This window comes from Mustela putorius, unplaced genomic scaffold (assembly GCF_011764305.1).
Source record: "Mustela putorius furo isolate JIRA1106 unplaced genomic scaffold, ASM1176430v1.1 tig00003836_pilon_pilon_pilon, whole genome shotgun sequence".
NCBI lineage: Eukaryota > Metazoa > Chordata > Mammalia > Carnivora > Mustelidae > Mustela > Mustela putorius.
The window spans coordinates 20,230,001-20,253,976 of NW_025421989.1; the positions used below are offsets into that span (position 1 = coordinate 20,230,001).

General features: G+C 54.5%; 2 protein-coding genes across 3 annotated transcripts in view; one reads left to right on the plus strand and one right to left on the minus strand.

Moving 5' to 3' along the window:
* POLA1 (DNA polymerase alpha 1, catalytic subunit) overlaps window positions 1-3,555 on the plus strand; it is a 307,449-nt gene extending 303,894 nt beyond the window's left edge. For both annotated transcript variants that reach the window (XM_045089421.1, XM_004769147.3), the window contains one exon: window positions 2,273-3,555. In XM_045089421.1, the coding sequence (XP_044945356.1) occupies window positions 2,273-2,415 (143 nt within the window). In that variant the 3' untranslated portion in view covers window positions 2,416-3,555. The remainder of the gene's footprint in view (window positions 1-2,272) is intronic.
* Window positions 3,556-10,324: 6,769 nt separating this feature from the next.
* ARX (aristaless related homeobox) lies at window positions 10,325-22,614 on the minus strand. The gene is made up of 5 exons (XM_045089425.1): window positions 22,141-22,614; window positions 19,473-20,370; window positions 16,847-16,892; window positions 13,697-14,025; window positions 10,325-11,420 (listed from the first exon to the last, which is right to left on the minus strand). The coding sequence occupies exons 1-5, from the start codon at window positions 22,334-22,336 to the stop codon at window positions 11,180-11,182; spliced, it is 1,710 nt and encodes a 569-aa protein (XP_044945360.1). The 5' UTR covers window positions 22,337-22,614; the 3' UTR covers window positions 10,325-11,179.
* Between the last annotated feature and the right edge of the window lie 1,362 nt (window positions 22,615-23,976).

Sequence of the window (23,976 nt, forward strand, 5' to 3'; positions counted from 1 at the left end):
TTGGAATCTCTTAACAGTTGTTGTCATTGGGTGCCTGACCTGCTGTGCCTGTGTCAGTGGCCTCTTTACCGACTCCCAAAACCAGAGCAGGGAGAAGGAATCACGTGCTCCTCGCCACATTAACTGGTTTCCACCATTTAACACTGGTATTTTCCCTTGAGTTCTACTGTGGTGGGCGTAGCAGTAAAGGAAACAGGAGAGCAGTTTCATGCGAAGCCTAATGTAGGGGGCCTAGGTGCCTGAAGGGGGCCAAGAATAAGCACAAAGAAGGGGTGAGCCCTCCCTCCCCACCCCCACTCCCCGCTCTGGCGCGCCTGTGCCAGCTCGTGCAGTTCTGTTTCCTAGAAGACCTTCCATATGTTATTGATTAAATTCTCACTGGGGAAGCAAGTGGGAGCTTTTATCTGCATGTCCAACTGGCGTGCAGTGGTGCCTTAGCTGTATTGACCGGCTATGGGATATGCTGGCGGTCACACTCATCTTTTCCGAAGAAGAGCACCGAGTGACGCTGGTTGTCATTCTAACTCTGCTGTGTGGCAGCGTAAATAGTCCCCTTTCTAACCAACCTGGTGGGAAAAGTCAATATCCCATCAGCAGAGGAGGTAAACACATCAGGAGCGAGGCCCTCTCCCTTCCTCCCCTGCCCCGGATTCCGGCGGCTCTTGAAATGTGCGCCCCCAGTCAGCACCTGCGCGTGTGTCATTCACATGCACGGGGCGCGGGCCGCCGCTCTGGCCTGCGGGGAGGCGGCCGCCACCGTGCTCGGGGCCATTGTGGCAGATTCCCAGACTCCGATAATTAGAACTTTCACAGTGTCTTTCTGTAGTCGGCTGCCGGTGCCTCCCTCTCTCGCTTGCTCCTCAGCCCTCTTTTTCCACCCCCATTGGGCATTTAAATCCTCGCCACAAAACTTCTTGTTGTTGTTTCTTGAAAGGCAATTGATGTAATTTAGAAAAGGTTGCAGGGAACAAATGGGAACTTGTAGCTAAGGAACAAAAATCTGGAGACCCAGCTTTAGTTTTCTGGGTGTTTTGTAGATTTCAGTGTTGCTCTGTTGTTGCAGTGGGGTTTTTCTTTCTGTGGTTGATGTGCACTCCCTTCCGTGTTTCCTTCCTGATACTTTCCTGTTCCGGGGCACTGGGCAGCCTGACTTGGCACAGGCCGGCATCTGGGGGCCTGCGCATCTCATTCTGGGCGCCGGCACGCAGTCCTCCCCACTGTGGGCTTGGGCTTCTGGATACCTGGGCTTGCATTTCTTCATCCCAGATTTCCAGCTGTGTGTCCCGGGGTGAGTGACTTAACCACCCACCTTCAGCCAGCAAATGGGGATCCTAAATAAATAAATAAATGTCGGCCTTTCCAAACACCTTAAGGGGTTCCTGCGCAGCTCTGAACTAAAACTGTGTCATCTAAAGCATCCAGGAAGCCCCCCCCCCCCCCAGGGATCACCCTTATCCTCAAAAGATCAGACCTCCGTGTCTCGGCCCTTACTGCTCCTTTAAATGAACCAAGGGCAGAGGTAGCAGGCTCTGGGGAAGGAAAGGAAGCCTCTCCTCTCTGGCTGGTAGAGCCCTTCTCAGAATGGGAAGGCTAGAGATGAATGGGTAACAGCGGCAGGAGACAGAGGACCGGCCGCTGCATACCCAGAGTTCACAGGCATACAGTATGGACAAAGAAGAAGGAGTCTTACCAATGGACAGGTGCTCTCTGGACAGCCTACCCCTTACCTCTGTCAACAGAGGCGTTTTGTGTTGCACAGGGACACAGACCAAAGGGCCTGAAAGCCAACTGGGCCCAGCTGCTCCAGGGACTTAGCTCCAGGAGGCTCTGGCTTCCTTCGAGACGAAGTCTTTGCTGCCGCGTCCATACCTCGCACACGGTTGCGCGCATGTGCTGGGCAGCGCTGCGGGAGTGCTGGCCACAGGCTGGCTTCACCTTGGTGGCCGCAGCCCGGCCTGCACCTGCGGCTCGCATCACTAGAGCGGAACCCTGCCTGTCCCACAGGGCGCTGTGTCAGCTAGGTGGTGAGCAGTGGCAGGCAGGGCAGAGGAAGAAAGGCTCCCACAGAGGAATCTAGGGGCCTCACCCACCCCCTGCATGGGACTGGCCCCGGGTGTAGACCAGCCACGGGAGCATGAGGACATCTGAGACATCTGAGAACTGCAAACCGAATCTGCGCCCTCTTCTCTAGTGCTTGACCAGTAAATAGTCAATGGTCTTTAAAGACACTACCTCTGAAACTTGTAAATCTTTTATTTTTATTTCTTTTTAGATAAGTGGAAGAAGTTTTTTACCCCCAAAGTTCGTCAGGACTACCAAAAACTCAAGAACACTGCAGAGCAGTTCTTGGCCCGAAGTGGCTACTCTGAAGTGAACCTCAGCAAACTCTTCGCCGACTGTGCCGTGAGGCCGTGAGGGCACCCCAGAAGGGGCAGCCTGGGTGGGTGAAGACAGACGCCCGGCTTCCTGGCCACTGCACCACCTCCTCCAGACCCTACCTGCTTCTCGGCCATCACGTCTCATTTAGGACCACCGCATCTCCTGTTTGTGCGCATGGGGCTTGGGAGGGGCATTACTGACGGGGACCGGGAGACCCGGGACCGCAACAGTCGTTCGCCTGCCAAGCAGCAGAGCACATCGGAAGAGACTTCCTGTCGTAGTATGACCCCAACTACTGAAACACAGCCTAGAGCCCACTGCAAAGTGGCTGAAGAGCTGGCTGCTTCGTATTTAGGACTGGGTTTCGAGGGGAGGGGCTGGTGAGGGACGAGAAATTAATTGAGAGTGGCTGGAATGCAGGGGACCCCAGGCTTTGCCCCAGGGCCTTCAGCAGAGATGCCCCCAGAGAGAGAGATTTATGAAGCCTGGTAGGAGCGCTAACATTTTGCCTTTTCACACGCCAATTAAACCCAGTCTGAACCCAACTGTTGCCCCAGCCTCTGGCTTCAGGAGTGGCTGTCCTTTTCAGTCTTGGCTTTTATATAGGTAGCTGAGGGGGGAGATGGAGAAGCCTTGTGTTGACTAAATAGATTAAAGAGAGCTTACTTGTTTATTCAATGGGCCCAGAGCTGCCCGTGCACACCCGTACTGGGCAGGTGTTTTACACTCACATTCCTTCTTTTCCCCCTTAACTAGAAAGTCCAGGTAAGGTTTATATAGTAGGAAGACACATTTAAAATAATTTGATATCCTATAACATTTCCTTTAAAATGTGTAGAGGTTGGGGAAAGGATCACTGTGTTGTGTTCAGAAGAAATTGGGAAGAGGTTTGGCGAATTAGCCCCAGTGCTGTTTTGGTTTTTTCTGTTTCGCTTTTTTTTTCCCCCCTTTCATTTCTTCACAGTGGTGCCTCTTTGCCGGAAGCCAAATGTATTTCAAGATAGCAGTCTTTCCATTCTTACAGTATGTGTGAGATTATACTAACAGAATCTATTTTCCCTGTACACTGTGCTATATATTTTTTTAAATGTCTACCTGTTTTTCTACAAGAAAAATATGTTGTGCTTCCATCCCCTCTCCCTGTCCCCTGCTTAAATAAAGTTTTCTGAAAGGAAAGCAGTTGCAGTGAATCTTTGTCAGGTGCAAAGTGTTGGCTAGAGGTGGCAGCCAGGAGTAAGGGATGACTGGAGGCCAGCCCCTTCCCAAACCTCAGCCCGGTTCGAAATCAGCTCCAAGATGCCCAAGTGATGTTTGTCCAAATGTTCTGAGTAGCATTTGGGAGAATTCCTGTGGACCTCGGATCATTTAAGAGATGAAGTAAGGTTTCTCATGTGCTTTGCTGACTTGGACAGCCAGAGAGCTAAGCCAAGAGCCCAGTGGTATCTATTTTTGGAGAACGAGACCCAGTGGCTCTTGGGAGAAAGGCCCCTCACAGGAGAAAGGTCGCTCAGCACAGACACTAGTGAATCCCCTTGTGAAAACAGTGGAGATGATACCATCTTCTGTCTTGCTTTGCTTTCTCTTTCCTCTCCCTCACTTTGTCCTCTGTATAAGGGTCCAAGCAGAGACACTTTGGGTGTAGGGCCCCGTCGCTTAATTAGTGAAAGCCTTGGCACCTCGGGCTCCGCAGCCTGTCACAAGTGAGAGCAGCCACATTGCTTCAGCAAAGTGGGGGGAGTAAGTGTGGTCTTCATTGTTTCTGTCACGTAAAGTTCTGGAGATGGTTCTCCAGTGTGTGTTTCTGGAGCCCATGCCTCCACACTGCTTTCTGAAGAGAAGGCGCATTTTCCTTGGTTTCTGGAACCTGGGTTTATGGTAAATACAAATAAGACAGTTATCCTGAACTTGGTCATCAAGAAACTCCAAGATGCTCAAATAACTTCTTATCGCTCTGTTTCTCGTCTCTGCATCTAGCTGGCAAGCACCGTGAGGTCAGGACCTGCTACTGTAGCAAGGCTAGAGAAAGTTAGAGCCAGTGTGGCCGAGGCCCAGGAATAGCTCGTGGAGCCATAGATGCTTTCTCTCTCTCTCTCTCTCTCTCTCTCTCTCAAAAGATTTTATCCATTCACTTGAGAGAGAGAAAGAACAAGTGGGTGAAGGGACAGAGGGAGAGGGAGAAGCAGGCTCCCCCTGAACAGGGAGCCCAGCCTGGGAGTGGGGCGAGGTTGCTGCTGCTGGATCCCAGCACCCCCAGGGATCATGACCCAAGCCAGCCAAAGGCAGCCGCTTAACCCACTGAGCCAGCCAGGTGCCCCGCCATAGATGCTTTCCTGTTCAGATGTGGAACTCCAGGTTAGTGGAGGGGCTTTTCTGGGAGGCACATAGAGAGTCCAGAATTTTACAGAAAATCGAAACTGCAACTTTGATTAAGAATTCCAGTGACTCTATCAGAACACCGGAGAAGCGCTCACTTTTCACTAGCACTCCCTCTTCTCCGAGAAAGGTTTCTAGCCCTTGGTTTTTGTCAGTTGGTAGGGCAGTGGGTAGGATGGGTGCAGAAATGCCACCCACGTCTTTGCAAGGGGGAACCTACCTACGTGTCTCCACCACAGGCTGTTGGGCGAGGATCTTAAGCTCAATGCTAACACTGAGCAGCTGAAACGAGCCGGCCTCACACGCCAGAATGGCAGAGACTGTGGTGGACCAGAGTTGGCACGTCCTGTCCAGAGAGGGCAGAGGGTACTCGGTGGTGCTGGAAGGCCTGGAGCCCAGGGTGGCCCCATGATCCGGTTTTCAAGAGAAGCCAGGAATCCCGATATTCCGTAGAGAGGCTCAAGTTTGAAGCCTTGGCAACCAATTTTTTTTTAAATAAAATTTTGAACGCTGGGCCAGACTAAACCTCTAGGCTGACTTTTATGTGGGTCAGTTGGGAAACGGTACCCTAAAAGCACCCTTGCTCCTCTCAGGGTCCCATGCCTCCGGGAAGGGCACCTCTCCTGTTGAACAGAAGCAGTGGGATCTGCCCACAGGGCGCACATCTGCCTGGGACACCACTGGCTACCCCTCAGCTCGCCTTCATTTAAAGGGAGCAAAAGGGAGGCCAGAAGTCGAAAACCCTTCAGAGATCATGCTCAAGATTTTAATTTGTCCAGGAAACAGACGGAGTTAATCTTATGACTCTTCCCCAAGACTTGGGGGCTTATCAGAGTTCCCAGACGGGGGTTCCGGGAGGGCTATGGGACGGGGATGAATTCACTGCCCTTCGCCCGCTGCTCCCTTCTCGTGCCCATCCCCACCTCTTAACCTCCAACACACGCGCGCACCAACATGCCTTTCCCAAGGCAGCATTTAAATTCGTTTGGCAGGAGATGCAAAGATCAAGGAAACTCCAGAAACACACCTCCCTATCTTGTGTCAGGGGCTTAAGAAAAGCACACTAAGCTAAGCCCCAGACCCTCTGGTCAGACTCCCCCAGCCCCTCCATCCTGTGCTCCCATCCGAAACTTCAAGCCACCTTGCTTTCCCTCCCTGTCTCTCTCTGTCTCTCTCTGTCTCTCTCTCTGTCTCCCTCATTCTCTCTCCCCTCACCTAAATATTTCTTAATTGAACGCTTTGCCGTGGAGCTTCCTTATAGCAGTTTAATAGATTAACTCATCTGAGCCAGCCTCAAATTTCAGATTAAAATTCCTTCATCCCGAAGGCAGCATTATCAGGTTGTTGGAGGCTGTTTTCAAACCTTGGTTTTGAATAGCAGCGGCTCTGCATTAATTTAACCACTAAGCTAATAAGTAGGTTTCGTTTTGTTATGCTAAGCTTTATTGCTTTTCTTTTGATCAGAATGGTGTTGTTGAGCAAAGCAGCAGACAAGGCATTCTTTGATGAGGGAATTAGCGCTCCATTCTTCCTCTATTATTCATAGCACAGTGGAATATGTAAGTACCTGAGGGTGTCAAAGGAGCGCAGGTTCTATTGCAAAGTGCTCGCCTTGTTTCTCTCAATAGCTGACTATGAGATGATAAACCGCTTAATACACTGTGCTAATTGGATGAGAGCAAAAAGAGATGGGAATTAAGGCGAGGCAAAAGGAGAAAGTGCAACCAGCCTTCAATTCACTCTTTCACCACTTTACCAGCACCAAAGGAGGCACAAGCTTTCTATAAGCAGACTAGAGGTTTTGTGCGGAGATAAAATGAACGTGTTAGTGGATTCAAGTAATACACTAATTATTGCACAGTATAAATACCACTACTGGTTTTATAACAGGGAGGTAAACTTCTTTTGAGAGGGTTATAGGATTGCTTGGCAGTGGTGTAGAACCTAATAAGGGCCCAGAGTAATAACCCCCTGGATTAACAAAATTGCTGCTTGCAGAAGTATGATTCAGGCTTTTACGAAGATTTCCGGAGAATTGAATAAAAATGACTGAATGACATTTCGTAATGTATAACTGGTAATCGCTCCCTTTTCTTTAAAGGAAAAAATGTATACTTCAAAGTGGACCGTTAATAACGTCCAGAGACAACACAACTTTTTTCCTTTGAAAAATTCTCCCCCCCCCCACCACCATGGCAGGTAGCGGGTTTCCTACTCCCCACCTCCAGCCAGCCTGCCACTGGCAGTGAAATACGCAGTTCCTCCTCCCTGGGACTCAGGGTTCCAAAATACCCTCTTAGGCCCCGTTAAAGACCCCCTCCATCCACACACACTGTTGTGTATACACATGCACACATGCTCACGTACACATTTTTTTGCCCTCTAAATGCAACCTCAACGGACCCGTGTATACTTTTCTTCCCTCTAACATCGGCCCCCTCTTCTAATCCAGTAAGATCGCTACACTCAAAATGATATGAAAAGGAGGACTGTGGGTGCCTTGTGTCTGGGTTGTACAAATCCAAAACAACAGTAATAAATGTTTGCCCTGATTAGGGAGAGGAGTGGGCTAATAGGAAGGGGGGAAAAATGGGAAACTGGCTGGGGCCAATACTGGTGACTTTAGCTGAACTCTGAGTTTCAAGTCCCAAACCTTCTCCAGTAGTCCCTCTCTCTAATTCACCTAACTTCCGTCTTCCCCACCACAAACCTAGGATCCCCACCCCAACCGTCCGCCTTCCAGGCCATGGGTGGTTGGTGACAGAAGAACACAGGGGCACCTTCTGATAATACTATGACAATCTTAATCCCTTCTTGCCTTTCCTTCCAGGGCCTGTCTGAAAATGTAGCAAGTTAACTTTCCCCTTCTCTCACCCTTCCCACAGAGTCTCCCGATCACCCCTCATCCCAGGATTCTGTAGGGGTGGCCCTGGGAAAGCAGGTGGTGGGGCATTCTGCCCTGGGTGTGACAGGGGACAGCCATGCCCCCATCGCTGGGGCTCTCCTGAACTCCCCTGGGCTCGGCATGTCCTCCAGGATGGAAGAGGTTTGCTTAAGGTTTGGGGGGGGGGTCAGCCGCTCCCAGCATTGTGACTACATTCCCAGATATTGGGGCCAAATTGGGTTGCCATTCATTAATAATGCTCACAATAAGATTAAATCATTCTGGAAAATCTCATAAAATCCCCCTAAGTACGCTCCAGTGGCTCTTTCCAATCCCCATCATTCAGCACTTGGGGAGGTTTGGAAGGAGAAGAAAATTGGTTTCTTTGCTTTTAATGCTGCTTTGAAAAGATACTCAGGGTTTGTCATGCGTGACATGTCACATGTTTAATGTGGACTTGCTGGAAGTCAGGGGGTCTTTAGCGTGTGATATTTATGGGGAATATTAAGTGCAGAATGAGGTCCCTCCAGCTGGGGAAAGTTGAAAGAATAGGAGGCCCAGGACCGGGCTTGTTTGTGGCATCAGAATGACATAGGATTAAGAGTTTGTAAAACAAGGCAAGGGGTTCTCATTGGCCAGTAATAAATGTAATCCTTGGAGGTAATTTCACGCAATTTGCTTCTGCTCCATGGAAGGGTCAAATGAGAAAAAATGACTTAAAAAAGAGTTCATTAACAGGAAGAATGGTACTGTTTCTCGTATAACATCCAACTGGCAGTCTAGAGAGGAAAAAAAGCCGTACCTAAACAAAAAGCCAAAATCGAGGGAAAATTGATATTGACCACCAAAAAAAAAAAAAAAAAAAAAAAGCCTTTCCCTCACTCACTCCCTCTTCTCCTGCCCTCCCCTATCCCCACCTCCAACTCCGGAGTAACCCTGCCCACCCCAGGAAAGGGGCCTTCACACCGGGAGATCCTGTGGAGTCTGGAGGTTTGAGGCACTCAGATCGCGAGGGGACGTCCTAGAAAGTTCCCGCCTGGCCTGCTAAACTCGAGAAAGGGGTGTGAGGCTGCAGTGGCTGAAAAGAGGTGGTGGGAGGGCCCGCTCCCCCTGGCCCCAGGCCGGGCTTCTGCTTTCGAGCTCCGTCCTTGTGAGTCCGGAGCCCGGGCTCGGCGGCGGTGGCCCCACCCGACGGCCCAGGGCCGGAAAGCAGCCTCGGCCCCGAAGCCCGTGGGCGCCTTCCCCAAAGTTCCCAGCAGGCGGGGGCTCCGGATTTCAGCGCTGGGGCGGGCGGGGGGGGGGGGGGGCGACCCGAGGGCACCCGGGCCCGAGAGCGGCAGCTGCTGAGCGGGTTATCCGCCCCCGAGTTGCCGCCGACCTCTGCCCGACCCCGCACCTGCCCCTAGGCCGCGCACACTTGCACTCCCTGCCGCAAGGGGACCCGCCCCCCTTCTGCGGGGCGCAGCCCGGGAGCGCGCGCCGAGCGGGACGGCAGGCCCGGAGACTCGCCCCCGCCCCCGCCCCCCGCGGCGCCCGACTGGCCCACGGCCTGGCGGGGCGGCTGGCACCCGCTCCGCGAGCCCGGTAGTCACGCCGCGGCGGCACCCCACCCCCAGCCTGCCCCTCTCCCCAAAGGTCCGGCGCGCTAATTACTACAAATTGAAACTAATTAAGCTTCTCTTCCCTTTCCCATCACCCTGGGAGCATGGGCGAGACCCAGCCCCCGCGGGCGGGCTTCCCCCGCGGTCACCGGGAGGGGCGCAGGAAGGGCCGAGGCGAGGGAGGGAGAAGCCACGGTTCCGGCGCAGGGAGTAGTGCGCCGAGGGGGTTACGGATTGCAAATCTGATCGGGTCTCCTCAAGAAACCTGAGTTGTTTAGATTTTTTTAAACGTATACATTTGCCAATGCCTGGATAAGTGATGTAATGACATTTGTCGAGTTAAGATCTGCCACTTGGATACCCCTCGCTGCCTTTCCATCACTGTTTCTGCGTTCTTCTCTCTCTCCCTCTCCCCATCTCTCTCTCTCTCTTTCACACACACACACACACACACACACCGGCGCGCGCGCGCGCGCGCGCGTGCACACACACACCCTCCTCCCCGTGGGTATACACTGTGGAGCCCGCCCCCTCGGAAGCCAGCGCCTCGGCTTCCTGCTCTCGCCATTACCTGTCATCTCGGACTGCGCGCTTCCTTGCTACGTGGCACTTTCCACGAACAGTTTCCTTCACCTTCCAAGCCAAGACTCCTGCTCGCTTCAACTTTCTATCTCCACCGTCAACAACGCCTACAGTCCACCCACCGCCCACCATGCAGCCCAACCCACGTCCGTGGCCACGCACTCTCAGCTCCCGCTGCGGCACGACCCGGGGGAGGCAAGATGCGGCGGCAAGCGCTGCGGCGGCGTCCTTAACTCGTGGACGAAACCCGAATGCCTTCGAGGATCAGATTCAAACCTGGGGCCTCTGCCAGGAGAACGCGCTCGCAGATAAACTGAGAAGGTGCCTGAGCGCTGGAACCCACCCCTGGCCTCTGGGGGGCCCCCAGTGTGCTGACCCCACAGCGCCTGCATAGAGCATTCACACTTCCTTTTGTTAAACATATAATTTTTTTTTTTATTTTGAGCGTGACACTTCTCCACTAGATAGCAAGGAAAAGTGATAACAATTACACATTACACAAAAGTACTGTACCATTGCCTTTATCTTGAAGGTTTCGGAAGCCTCTACAGTTAATAAGTTAAATAAAGGGCTTGAGTACATAAATATTTGTCTAGGAACCCTACCGTATCTACAACACAGTAAGAATCTACAGGAGGACAAACTTTTACCATACCACGCTGAGTGCAATTGCGTTATAACATTTCAAATATACAAAGCTCTGTTCTTTTTTTTTTTTTTTAATAACAATGGTATGTACAGAATCAATAATCACAGTTTGGTGACTTCAACAGTCCATATTCTAGCAGAGTATTTCCCTTTGGTTTGATATAAAAACCTTGGTTGGTGTATGATAAAGAAGAGAACAAGAACAAGACGCCCCTTTCTGTTAAGTGCACTGTTAGCTATCTTACAGATTCGCGTTCGCTTCCCTGGCCCTGGCTTCACACCGGGGCCCACGCTTGGGAGATCAACTTAGAGCGCCAAAATGCTGTTAAAAAAGAAAAAGCTAAGTGGGGTGCCAGGAGGAAGAGAGGTTGGGTTTTTAAATTTTTTAACTTCAATACCAGGCGTCTTGGAGAGAAAACCTCTCCGATATTTTCAGCAAAGTAAGAACGGGAGAGAGTGGGCGTTCGAGTGGGAGCGAGGTTGGCAGTGGCGGGGGAGGGGGCAGGGGCGGGTGGACAGCCAGCCGAGGAGGTGCCACGTCCGGTAGCGCCAGGGGCTGCCTTGCCCGCATCCAGGCTGCTGCGAAGGCGGCTGCGCTCTCTCAGTGCCGTCTTGGGAGTGTGCTGGTCCTCTGTTTCCATTTGGTCTTGAGTGGTGCTGAGTGAGGTGACCTTTCGGGGTGCGCCCGGGGCGCGAGGGTGGAGGGCAGCCTTTAGCACACCTCCTTGCCCGTGCTGGTGCCCGGCAGGATGTTGAGCTGCGTGAGCTGCGCGGCGTGCTCCTTGGCCTTGAGCCTCAGCGCCGCTATGCTAGAGGCGCGTCTGTCTGCGGCCGCAGTGGCCGGGTCGGCCAGCGCGCCCGAGGCCACCGCGCCCTCCACGGCGGGCGTGGGCTGTCTCAGGAGCGCGGCCGCGGTCGACGCGCTGGTCAGGGGGGCCATGGTGGAAAAGAGCCTGCAGGGAGAGCAAACAGCGCGGTCACGGCCTCGGGAGCTGAGCGCGGCGCCGGGGGAAGGGGGGGGTCAAGGGGGCAGGGAGGGGGGCGGGCGGGCTGCATTTCCCGCCGCCTCCCACGCGGGGAGCAGAAAGCCATAGGAGGGTGCAGACGGGCGCCGCCAGAAGCAGCCCTGAGCCGCAGGGCTAGGGTGGGCCATGGGCTGGGGTACAGGTGGGAGGCTAGGGTGCTCTGAGAGGGCTTTACTAGAGCAGGGAACCGATGGTGTGTGGCGGGGGTGGGGCGAGGCCCAAGGGCCAGGTATCCAGAGGGGATCTGATCCAGGGCGGAGGCAGGTCCCGTGGCCCAATACCCAATGGCCCCATTGCCTGGATTCTGCGCTTTCGCATAAGAAGGGGCTGTATTCTCAGGCCGGGAGCTCCAGTGGCCAGGAGAGAAAAGAAAGACAAAGAGGAAAAGAAGAGAGATGGAGGGAGAAGTAAAAAAGAGAAAGAAGGGAGAAAGTGGGATCAAAACCGATCAAGACTAATGCTGCAGACTTTGTACTCTCCCTAGGGCGCCTTGGCCGGGGACTCCTCTTGCTCGGAAAAGCTGGACTGGTTTGCTGGCCTTCCCGCCGACACGGCCACCCTCCCGCGGCAGACTGAGCCGCCAGTGCCCAGCCAATGACCGCGAGGTGGGGGTGGGGGGCGCCCGCCTGTTGATTTCCGCTCGACAGGCCGCTCTGACCCGCCAGCCGCCCAGCGTCCCGGCGCGGCAACACTCTTTCCCCATCGCCTTCCCTGCGTCCCGCAGCCTCTTACCCAGAGAACCCCGAACCCGCGACCCCCCCCCGCGCGCTCGCGGTGCACGGCAACGTGCAAGCCTCGGACCCCAAGTCTGGGATCCCAGTCCACGCCACCAACTCCAGGCGGCGCCGGGATTGCTCCTTGTGGCGCCTCCACCCGCTTTCTCACAACACAGCGGACCTGCAGCTGAGGCCAGAGCCACCCCCCCACCCCCTGCCACCCGCCACCCCCAAACCCCCTCATGTCCCCCCCCCCTGCCAGGGTTCTGGCTCCGAACTCCCGCAGTGCCAACTCGGAGTTTCCACGATTAGAAATGAGCCCACTAGGGATTGAGGACAGCCTCCTACTTATCCCAAGTCACACTCCACCCTTCATGCCACCCCCACCGCACTCCTCTTGCAACCGCTCCAAATCTCTAAGTCTGGTACTCCAGCCATGGTCTGCCAGCTTTTACAAGTCACTTGTCCGAAGGAAAAGGGGGTGGGGGTAGCGTTGGTTCAAGGGACCCAGGACTTAAAGTTGTTTTCCCAGAAAAAATGAAGTGTGGCCTAGAGGGGGTGTGTAAGATGCCCCGGTTCCATAGGTAAACTGAGTCACTAACTACACTTCAGTGCACTGTTTATTTTATCGGTTCGTTACATGAAACTACTTTTACTGTCTTTTTTTGAAACTTTTCTCTAAGATGATTTTTGTTAAGTGGCTGCGCAGTTGGATGAATCTGTTATTTCTTTGTTCTCCCAAAGAGAGATCATTGAAGCTGCATTCAGTTTTATTTTCACTGCACTTTCCAACTTAATACATCCCTCCTTTGTTTCTTTGTCTGGGTGATTATACAGACTTTTTATTTCACCATTCGATGCTCATTTAAAGAAAGGATATTATAATATACGATGAACTGTTTCTTTTATTTCGTTGTCTTGTGCTGCCGTGAGGGTGGGGGGGGTGTTGCACATATGGGGGTATGGTTGGCAGCGGGTCATTTGAGTGACAGAGAAGTTAGAGTCTGGGGAAGAAGAAAGAATTCTTTGCACCCAGAGGGCTGGTGGCTCCAGGGCTCCTGTGGAAACCAGAACTGTGTTCCTCTGCCAGGCTTTGGGGTATGGGGAAGGATTTTTGCAAAATCTGGAGTCATCTCACCTCCGTAGGATACACCTGGGCACCGTTACACACATACCAGCTATGGCCTGAGTGGTTGCTGCCTTCAGCTGGTACTTGTACAGCTCTCACTGAACACTCCCAGGTGACAGGGCGGTTGTTACTGCCACCACCCTCCCCTTTGCTGCTCAGTCCCAAGTCATTCCCTTCGAGATCCACACTGTCTGAGGCAAAATTAGAGAGTATTTTCTTTGGCTAAATCTCTGCGGGTTGGCCAAAGATCGAAGATGTGCGTGGCCGCGGCCTGTCTCCGGCCTCCTCCCTGACCCCAGCCTCCGTGTGTGTATGAGACAGACAGACAGACAGACAGACTCCCCGAGGCCGCGCGTTACCTGCCGAACGCAGGGCTGATGAAGGCCGGGTGTCGGAACACAGCGGCTCCGAGGAAAGTGCTCAGGCCCAGCGGCGCCCCGCTGGGCGGCAGGCTGGCCGAGCCTGGAGGCGGAGGTAGGCTCGGGAAGGCGGCGGCAGCCGCGGCAGCGGCGGCCGTCCAGGCCGAGTCAAGCGCTGGGTGGTGCGGAGGGAAGGGGCTTGCGTCCAGGTAGGGGCTCAGCGGGTGGGTGGCCGAGAGCGGCCCGGGGAAGGGCAGCCCGGGAGGATGGGTCTGCGCGCCCGCCTTCTCCCGCTTGCGCCACTTCGCCCGACGGTTCTGGAACCAGACCTGCAAAGCGGAGAGAGCCGCGGTCGGCGGGCGCTGGGGGTGCGCCCCGGCCTCCTCCCCGCCCCCCACCCCAGTGCCGCGGGGCCCTTTCTTCTTTCCACCGCGGCTGGAGCCCACTCGCCCCTCTCTGGCCTCCGGCTATTCAACGACACCTCTGGGGCCAAACCCGAACGTAAAGCCAGCAGGAAACACGGGGCCGCCGGCAAAGCCTTTCCAGCAGCGCGTATTTGAAACAGCCTAGTTCCTTTCCAAGTTGGAAGAAAGTGGTCAGAGAGTTTAGAGAGGGTGAAACCGAGGTTTAAACGTCGCCTCGGCCATCTGCTTGCGGGGCAGCTTTAAACACGTCGCTTAAACCTCTCTCAGCCTCAGTTTTCTAATCTGTAAAATGGTGATATTAAAACTGCTGTGTGGAATGTATAACGTGTAAAGCATGTGCAAGCTCGCCGTAGCCTGGGACTCTTGGCAGTGGGCAGCCACCCAGAGATGAACACACATGGGCTCTCCGTTGCCTGTCAGCGGTTCCCGCCTATTTCAGGTTTACCCAAGAGCTGGCAAAACCCCCGCTGTGTTGAAAAGGGGATCTCGGGGAGGCGGTTCATTTATTCTTTCCAGAAATATTTGTTGAACACCTAAGAGCACTAAGCTGGGTTCTGGGGCTTGGGGAAAGCTGGGCGGGCAGGAAAAGCTGGGTTTGCCCCAGCAAACAAGCATACAGTGTAGAGCAGTTCTCTGGGAAAGGAAATATAGGGCCTGTGGCCTGCCATCCGCGGGGGCTCCGGCGGGGCCTGCTTCCCGCCAGGAAGGCGCTGACTGCCAGGCCCAGGTATGCAGCAAACCGTGGACCAACAGAAATCAGAGCGCGGACTACCTGTAGACTTCACACATCTTCAGAGCTAACAAGTCCTTGATTTCTTTGCGGGATGTGGTTTAAACAGGTTATTTAAATAAGACAGTTCTAGGCTTGGGGGAGGTTTCCAGCATAAGGTATCTTCCTAATTGTTAATAGAAAGCTGTTTTAGTAGAGACCTTCACCTGAGATGTGGCAGCTACCATAGTCTAAAAATAACTCCCAGAAGCATGAAATTATTTTTATGTGACCTGCTCATCACACCCACAGCTAATAAGATATGCTCCTTCTCCCCTGAAGGCATTAATATTTTTAGGCTTGGGGTGATGCCTGCACACGAGTCTAAAAATTAAGAATGAACTCCAGGACTCTCCAGAGTTATATGAAAATATAATGTAAATGATCCCAGAGGGCTCGGTGTGTTTTTTTTAATTGAAAGACATCCGTGCCTTTCATATATACACACTTGGAAGTTGTCCTACTAGCCCTGGGAGCTAAGCTGGGCTCGCCTTCTAGACAGCCCCCTATGACAAGAGAAGTCGAGAATCCACATCAGTTGATTATTTCAAACGCTACTGAAAAGGGGGCCATCCATAAGATGCCACAGCCCTCAAACAATCTATTTGTGAATTAGAGAAACACTCTAGTGCAGAAATTCAGAGGGGCTTGGAAAAGTAAGACTAGATGGGACCAGGCTGGGTGGGCAGCTTTTGTGTATCCAAATCTGTCTAGACGAGAATATCCGCCACTCTCCGATGGCAGTGAAAGGAGTGGAGGAGGGGAGGGGGGCAGGGGAGGCAGAATGCCCTCAAAGAACGTGGAAACCTTTTACAGACAGATCGTCTCTCCCGGCTCAACTGCAATCATCAAGATGTCCCCCTGCAATTCCTCATTATTGAATTAATACCTCTGAGGCCCCCCAAAGGTAAACGAAAGGGCTCTAATAATTCATATTCACTTAATTACATCTTCTCCAGTGAATAGGGAGAGAGGAGAAGGGGAGGGGGCGCTCTCTTTCTTTTTAAAAGTTATTTAACTTTCCCACGACTCGTTCCCCTGAGCTGAAAATACGGAGTTGCTGTCACATCTCTGTTTGACAATGGAGAAATGTGTCAACAGAAAGGAGGGGACAGGCCTCATCATTAGCCCTCTAATGCAAGAAGCTGTTGTGTATTAAATGAGCCATATGGAATTTATTGTGCTTTATCAGCGCTTGATTTTGACTGTAAAGTGATTCACTCAGCTCCTAACCCAGGGACATCTGTTTTCTGTTGGCCATCGGGGCTGCCCAGTGTTGATCGTCTCTTTGGTTATGAGGCCTGGGTTCGGAAATGCACTCTGGTATGGGGCTGCAAACACCTTTAATAGCATTGCACTCACTCCCTATTAGATCAATGTGGGCTCATTGCTATAAAAAATGGGAAATCAAATAGCATTAGCCAGCTCCTTGTGCGGGCGGAGGGGAAATCAAACAGCATTTTGCCTTCAAATGGCCCTGTTTGTTCTAGCACTAAGTGGGCTTTTATGAAGCCCGATTGGAGACTTAATCGCAGCCAAATACCTGCTTGGAGCTGAGCGGATTTGTCTAACAACCAAATCCATGCTCCATCCCATTATTTCAATCAGGAGAAGTCAGTCCTCCGATTGTTTCCTACAGGGGCCATGGAACCGGGGGGCTCCTGACTGCAGTGCTGAGACCCTGAAATCCCTCTTCTGCTCCTAGACCCCTTCTTCAAGGCTCCCAAACCCAGAAACCTTCCCTTCCAAACCCAGGTCTTCACATTTCCGTCTTTTTGTGCATGAGTGTTTGGGTCGATTTTTTTTTTTTTCTGATTCTGCTTCTCTTCGTTTTATGAAGGGGTCTCAACCCACCCCAATTCATCCACCCCCCCCACTCTTCTCCCCTCCCTGCCCCTCCCCCTCCCTCCTCTCTCTCTCTCTCTCTCTCTCTCTCTCTCTGCTGGTGCAGCTCACCTGGACTCGGGCCTCAGTCAAATCCAGCCTCATGGCCAGTTCCTCCCTATAAGAAAGCGACACACAGACAGGAGGTCACAGCAGGCTCCGGCAAGCCCTCTCAGCCACCTTCCCCTTGCTGGCAGGCCTCCGCCATTAGGGTCTCCCCTGGCTGCCTGCCTCACCCCCACACAGATGGGCCTCAGGAGCCCTTCACCACCGAAATGCCTACTGTTTGAAAACATAAAAAACACACAACACATTGCTGGGTATAAGATATTATCTTGTATCATACTATATTCAAGAGTGACAGGGGTGGCTTCTTGAGTCCATAAACCTAACTGGTACTCGGATTCCCCCTCAATCTCCCGTAAGCCAGAGTTGTACAAGAAACACACATGCACACAATGCTTACTGCCTGTTCTGGCCTAATGTTACATGGGAGAAGAACTCAGTATTCAACCAAAAATTATTTTCCTGCCCTTGGTGTCTTTCTGCCTTGAAATTTTTTTCTACCTCCCCCCACCCCATTCTCCCCCTCCTTCTCTCTCTCTCCCTCTCCAGCTCTTTGCCTTTCCCTCCATCTCTCCCCCCCCCCCCGCCCCTCTCCCTCCCTCCCTCGAGCCTTAGGTCATACTCCCCATTACCCTCTGGAGATATGTTAAGCTTGTTAAGAGTTCAGTGGGGTAATTTTTTGATTAAACAAAATTCTGCGCACCTCCTGACTCCAGTGCCCACTACAAACCCTGCCCATCTCAGGGGAAGTCAATTTAACTGAAACCCTACCCCGTCATTGCCGTTATTACTGCGACAATTAAGGCAAATAGGAAACCATTAAGATGCTGTAAAATGGCTTACGACCTGTTTACCGAAAATATGAGCTCCAGAGAATAATTGGCTCTACCCCCGCTACTATGAAAGATTGGGGGCCACCCCAGCCTGGGACCCGGGTCTGCACTGCCCGCAGGGCACAGGTCCACACCTGGAACTTCAGGGCCAGGAGAGGAAACCGGGTCACCGAGCGCTTTCCCTTGCCTCCCGCTGCCGTGAGCACCAGCAAATCTAAAGCCACACTTGTGGCGGGCTCCCCCACCTGAGCCCAGGAACTCTAGGTAACCCCCAGTGGGAAAGAGGAGGGCACAGGCTGCCGGAGTGGAGCTGCTCGCCTTCCAGCACGCTGGTTCCCCCTGGAGAAGCTAAGAAAGGGCAGACCTGGATGCCCAGCGATACCTCATCATTTTCTTCTTTTGAAACACACATGTGTCACAAATGCAAAAAGCAGGGCGGCCACTTAGCCAGTTGGTAGCACACACCGATTTTGAAATTTATGTTCTTTTTAAAGATGATGAGGGACTGGATGGTATAGGGGAGGACCAAGTGTAGTGCCTGCCGGCATCAGAGCCACTTCTTTTTCATGACTGCTTAAGAGAGTTTGGCAATTACTCGCCAGATCAGCGTGACTTTAGAGTTGGCTCCGGCCTCCTGAGCTCTGAGCCGGGATTCCTCCTCCGGCTCAAAGGGGCGGCCAGCCTTCCGCTTCTAAACCGCTGATGGAAAAGCTGCACGCGTCTTGAGCGAAGGAGCTGCCTGAGCTTGACAAGCTGCTGCGCCAGGCAGATACCCATCGGTTTCTTCCTACCCACGGAGGGAAGTTTGCCCTGCCCCTGGCTCCTCTCCACGTCTGAGCCCAGACCTTGACCTTCGGTGGGAGAGGAAGCCTCCCCCACCGCCGGCCAGCGCCCCAGGTTGGATGAACCAGTCATCTCACCTCTTTCCCCAAACAGTCCGGCAAGAGGAAAGTGGACCGTGACCAGGCGGAACACCCCGGCTGGACAGCCGTCCAAAGAGAAAAATCCCCCTCCCCGGGCCGTGTTGTCTCCCGACCGCCAGGCTGCCAGCAATCCCGGCCCGCCCCTGTAAACCCGCGTACAGTAAACGAGTGCTGGGCTTAACGCGCGTGTGCGAAGAGAGCACAGGGACGAGCGGGGAAGACCCTGGCTGCTGCCCCCGCGATGTGCAGATACCAAACCCTGCCCAGTGCTGACTTGCTCCCGTTATTTCAGAAGTCCTCAAACGACAGAAGTGGAATCTTTTTAAAGGCCTTCTCCGCAGGCACGGGCTCCAGCTTCACTGTGAACAGCGAACAGCGTAACTGATACGCACCAGGCTCCTGGGGCATCAGGCGGGGGTGGCGAACGCGCACCACACAGCGGCCAAAAATAGCCCCTGTTTTTGCTTCCTGAGCCTGGCCTGGGGCCTGGCCGCGACCGCAGCGCCTGGGGTCCGGCGTCTGTGCTCTGGGGAGCGCGTGCCTCCAAGGTGGCGCTTTCGGGCACTCTTTGGAGAGGCTGTTTTTCTCTAACTAAAACTTGTAATTTGACAAAAAAATATTTTAAAAATTAAACTGGAGAGACTTTGGGAAGGAAAGGAGTGATCCCAGTCCAAACTTAAAGCGCGGAGTAGGGGTAGGGTTGGGTGGGCGTAGTTTTTTGTGAGTAGGGGTGGGTGCGCTGGGAGGACACACCTGGGTAGAGTTCAAGAGCCAAGTCCCTGCCCCGAACCCGGGGCCCCCGCCCGCCCGCCTTCCCTCTCCGGGGCCCGCTGGCGCTCTCTCCGAGCTACCGCCGCGCCCGCCCCTCTCGCGTACCTGGTGAAGACGTCTGGGTAGTGCGTCTTCTGGAAGGCCCGCTCCAGTTCTTCCAGCTGGTAGCTGGTGAACGTGGTGCGGTAGCGCCGCTGTTTGCGCTTCAGCAGCCCCTCCTCCGAATCGCTGCCCGCCGACAGGCACACGCTGTCCTCGCCGTCCTTGCCCTCGGCGTCCTCTGGGTGCAGCAGGAGCTCCTCCTTGGGCGATAGCTCGCCTCCCTCGGTGGCCACGGCGGCGGCGGCCGCGGCGGCGGCGGCGGCGGCGGCGGCGGCCACCCCGCCAGTGGAGGCCACGGCGCAGCGCCGGGGCTCCTTGAGCAGCGCGCGGGCGTCGTCCTCCAGCAGCTCCTCCTCGTCGTCCTCCAACAGCTCCTCTTCCTCGTCTTCGTCCTCTTCATCCTCCAGCAGCTCCTCCTCGTCGTCCTCTGCGCCCGTACCGCCGCCCGCCGCCTGGGCGCCACCGGGGCCGCTGGCCGCGCCGAGGCGCTCGTCCGGGTGCGCGGCGCCCCCCGGGCCACCCAGCTCGTCCAGCGCGGGCGGTGGCGGCACGAAGGGCGCCCCGTTTTCGCGGTACGACTTGCTGCGGCTGATGCTCACCTGCGGTGCCTGGCTGATCTTGAGCGTGTCCCAGGCCGCGGCCGCGGCGGCCGCGGCGGCCACCGCAGCCCCCGCGCCGTCCGGCCGCTCCCCGGGCCGCGCGGCTGGCGGCGGCGGCGGAGGGGCCTCCCCGCGCGGACCCGCCGTGGCCGTGGCCGCCGCCGCAGCAGCTGCTGCGGCCGCCGCCGCCGCCGCCGCGGCGCCCTGGAGGAGGCGGCCCCCGCCCGGGCCGTACAGGCGCCGAAGCTTGGGCGGCAGGTGGAGCTCAGCCTCGAACGGGGCGCTGCTGCCCTTGGGGGAGCCTGCGGGCAAGGGAGAGCGGTCAGCGCACTAGCCAGCCCGGCGTCCCCACCGGAGCGGCCACCGGAGGCCAACCCACCACTGCTCTGTCGGCCACTAGGCCCCGGGCCCCCTCCCGCGCGCTCCCGGATTTGGACCTCCTTCGCCCCCTTCCCCACTTTTCAGGCTTTTTCTTTGTTTCCTTCTCTCTTTTTTTCTTCTGTCCTCCTCTGTCCCTCTCATCTCTCCTTTCCCTCTCCCACTCTTCCCTTCATTTCCTTTTTCCTTCCTTTACCTTTTTCTTTCCCTCTCTTCCTTTCATTTTTATTTTCCTTCTCTTTTTCTCTTTCCTTCTCTACCCGTCTCTCACGCTCTTTCCTCATCTTTCTCCTCTCGCCCTTCCTTCCCTCCTTTCTGTGCGCTTTCCCCGCTCACTCTCCTCTTCCTTTCTTCCTTTCTTTTTCTTTCCCTTTGCGCTCACGCTCTCGCGCTCTCTCTCTCTCTCTCTCTCTCTCACTTTTTTCCCCTCCCCATTTCAGGGCAAGGGACGAATCTGAAAACATTCAACAACTTTAAAAAAAATCATCACCACCCTGAAAACTTTACGCAAGACCTCTGCCCGCTGCTCTGCCACGCAGGCCCAGGCCGGCGAGAGGGGGCACTGCCCGTGGGCGACCCCTGCGGGGACTGAGGAAGCGGCCCAGTGGCCCTGAGCGCGGGCCTTGCCGCAACAGCCCGCCGCGGGCGGGGGACGGGGGCTCCTAGCACAGAAAGGCAAAGAAAAATCGTCCTGGGGAAAATGGGCTCGGAAAGGCCTGGGAGGGGGCGGGGGGGGGCACAACAGGCACAGGCCGCTCTATCCCTTCGAGGAAGCGCCTGGCACAGGTGCCACTGCAGGCTAAAAAAAGAAAAGGAAAAAGTCAGTTTTATTTTAAACTTCTCCTTCTCCGCCATTTGCTCCTGTCTTCCAAGGGGCGCTGCGGCTGGACCGCTGGTTTTCGGATTTTAAAAAGAAACCAACAATTCTTTCCCTGTGATACTTCTGAGGGCAGCTCAAGGCGAAACTTGAGCGTAACAGGTTCGGGGCAAAACGACGGTTGCTTTGGAATTTTTAATTTTAGAAAAAAAAACCCTTTTAAATGTTTCAACTCTATTTTTAAAAAATAACACAGCAGAGAAAACATAGCACCCAGAAGCGCACATTTCATACATTTCAAATACAATAAGGAGCATTTGGGTAATCCCAGGGAGATGTTTTCTACAAAGCTTGGGTTTAAAAGGTCACAAGTAAACTACAATCAAAAAAAAGAAAAAAAGGGCGGACGGTTGGGGGCAGATGGGGGTTGTGGAGAGCACTACAAATAAAGAAATCTTCCAAAGAGGAGAGACCAAGGCTCAGTCTACCTGAACACCCCTATTCACAGCTTTAGGAGTCCTTGTCTTCAAGTTGTTACAAGCGTCCACCCGGCACCTGCTGTTTCTGACCGGTGGCCCCTCTTCAGAGCACCCCCAAGGCCACCAAAGGAAGCACTGAAACGACCTAAAGGCCAATTCTGAGACTCTAAGCCCCCCAGCCCCCACCAAAGCGAAGCTCGGCCTGTGCATCAGGAAGCTGAGAGGAAGGGAGAGACAGCCCCTAGCGAGATGTTTGCTGCTCTTTGAGGCACCAGGCCTCAGAGTTGTTCTCTGTCATCCATCTCCAGCTTGATAACCCCAGGCCCCTGGCTCCGAACATCAAACATCCAAACCAGTGTCCAGCACTCTTTGCAGGTGCCTGGCGGGCGCAGCCTTACCTTGCACAGCCTTTTCCTGGTCGGCGCGGCTGGCCAGTGGGGCGGGCAGGCTCTGCGCGGCTCCCAGCAGCCGCATCTTGCATGGGCTCCTTCGGCCCAGGATGCTGTCGATGCAGTAGGAGGATAGCAAAGTTGGAGATTTACTTTTGCACTCGGGCCTCTCGGAGCAGCCCTCCTCCTGGTACTGATTGCTCATGGCTGGGTTTTTTTCCCCTGGACGCAGAGAGCGGGGCCGCTGGCTGCCTCTCCTGGAGGGTGGGGTGGATGGATGTGTGTTAGGGAGTGGGGTTAGATGGCTGGTTGTAATGGATATTACTGCGATCTCTGTGCCTCTCTGCCTCCCTCGGTTGCTGGCTGCTGGCTCCCGCCCTGCCCGCAGCCCAAGCTCGCCCTCTCCGCGCTCAGGACAAGCAGTAACAAGTGTAGTGAGCCGCGGGCGCGGAGCTCTGGAGTCTCTCTCCTCCACGTGCTGAGAGGCGCCCTCTGATTGGCTCTCGCCAGAGGCCGGGCTGCGCTGGGCTGCGGGCTCAGAGCAAAGCCTGGACTGGAGTCCAGAAAGGCCGGCGTTGGGGAGAGGGGTTGCGGAGGATAAGGGAACAGCGGGCACTCACCCGAACTATTTTTTTTTTTCTTTTCTTTTTTGTTTTTAACTAACAATTTTCTAAGTTCTCCATTTCTCCATTTTCTTCCTGTGGATTCTCCTTTAACCCATCAGGCCTGCCCCGAAGCTCTAGCTTATTCTGATGTCAGGCCTGTGGGTGCCACTTGGGCGCCTTGCGCCCCTTCCACCAACCAGAGGACCTCGTTTCCTGGAGGCAAGGCCTTGAGGCTCGCGTTCAGACCGACTTGGTACTTTGCAAAGCCAGGGCTGTGCTTCCAGGACAGCGCCTCGATCTCAGTGGCGCCCAGTCGCCGTGCCCTTTTAGGCCTGACGGGCCTCCGAGGTGTCAGGGTGACGGCCGAAAGTAAACATTACTGTTTGGGCGTTCGCTTTACTCTTGTGGCCCGACGCCTTGAGCTGTTAATCTTCACCCTGAGCCCGGAGGTTGCTCTCGGGTTCGTAGCGGCCCCCAACCTCTCTCGTCTCCGTCTTGACCTCTGGAAATAGTCCTCTTGAGGACTAAGCTCTGCCAAAGACCCGCGGCCTTCACTTGAGCACCCATGGGTCAGAACGGGGCAGGCGAGTGTCAACAGAGGAGTCTGGGAGTCTCCCCCTCCTCCCCAGACTCGCTTCTCTCTTCCTCCCGCAAGTTCGCCTCCATTAGTTAGGCTGTCACCCCGAGACTGGACACTCTCCCAGACCTGTGGGGGCCCTGAGTTCTCCCGGGTGGGAAGGACCCAGGTTCGGCTTCTACCAAGCGTAAGCACCTAAAATTCTGAATTCTTAAGGCCTGGCTACCATTAGCAAAAGTAAGAGAATGAGCCTGTGGTTGAACGCGTTTCTTACCAAACAACTTCCTGCGCGTCCAGCGCTGAGAATCGAGACCAGCCGGGACTGAAGTTGGGCCAAGCCTGGGCGAGGGGCTAGCATGGACTCCCTCCCTGCCTGGGTGCAGGGCTCAAGGGCCAGGCAGCCCCCCCCACACCCCCCACCATGGTAGGCTGGGAGCCAGGCTGGTGGGCGGGAGAGGGTTCAGGGAGGGGGAATCCACGCCGGGTTTTTCTGTCTCAACCCCTTCAATGTGTCAAAGAGAAAAGCGTTTTACAAAGGATTATACTTGAATCACTTACAGTCGGTATTTAAAAATACAAGGATGCATAACTGGGATTTTTTTTCCAGCCATAAACATCTGCATAAATCTTGGATGCTGGTGGGTGGGTGGCCAAAAGATTGGG

What these genes read in the sequence shown, in the direction of transcription:
- ARX (XM_045089425.1), bottom strand. Translation starts at nt 22,336, where the DNA reads ATGAGCAATCAGTACCAGGAGGAGGGCTGCTCCGAGAGGCCCGAGTGC. An exon ending in CCAGGAAAAGGCTGTGCAAG is followed by an intron (nt 20,371 to 22,140) that starts GTAAGGCTGCGC and finishes CCTTGCCCGCAG; the next exon opens with GCTCCCCCAAGGGCAGCAGC. An exon ending in TGACTGAGGCCCGAGTCCAG is followed by an intron (nt 14,026 to 16,846) that starts GTGAGCTGCACC and finishes TCCGCTTTGCAG; the next exon opens with GTCTGGTTCCAGAACCGTCG.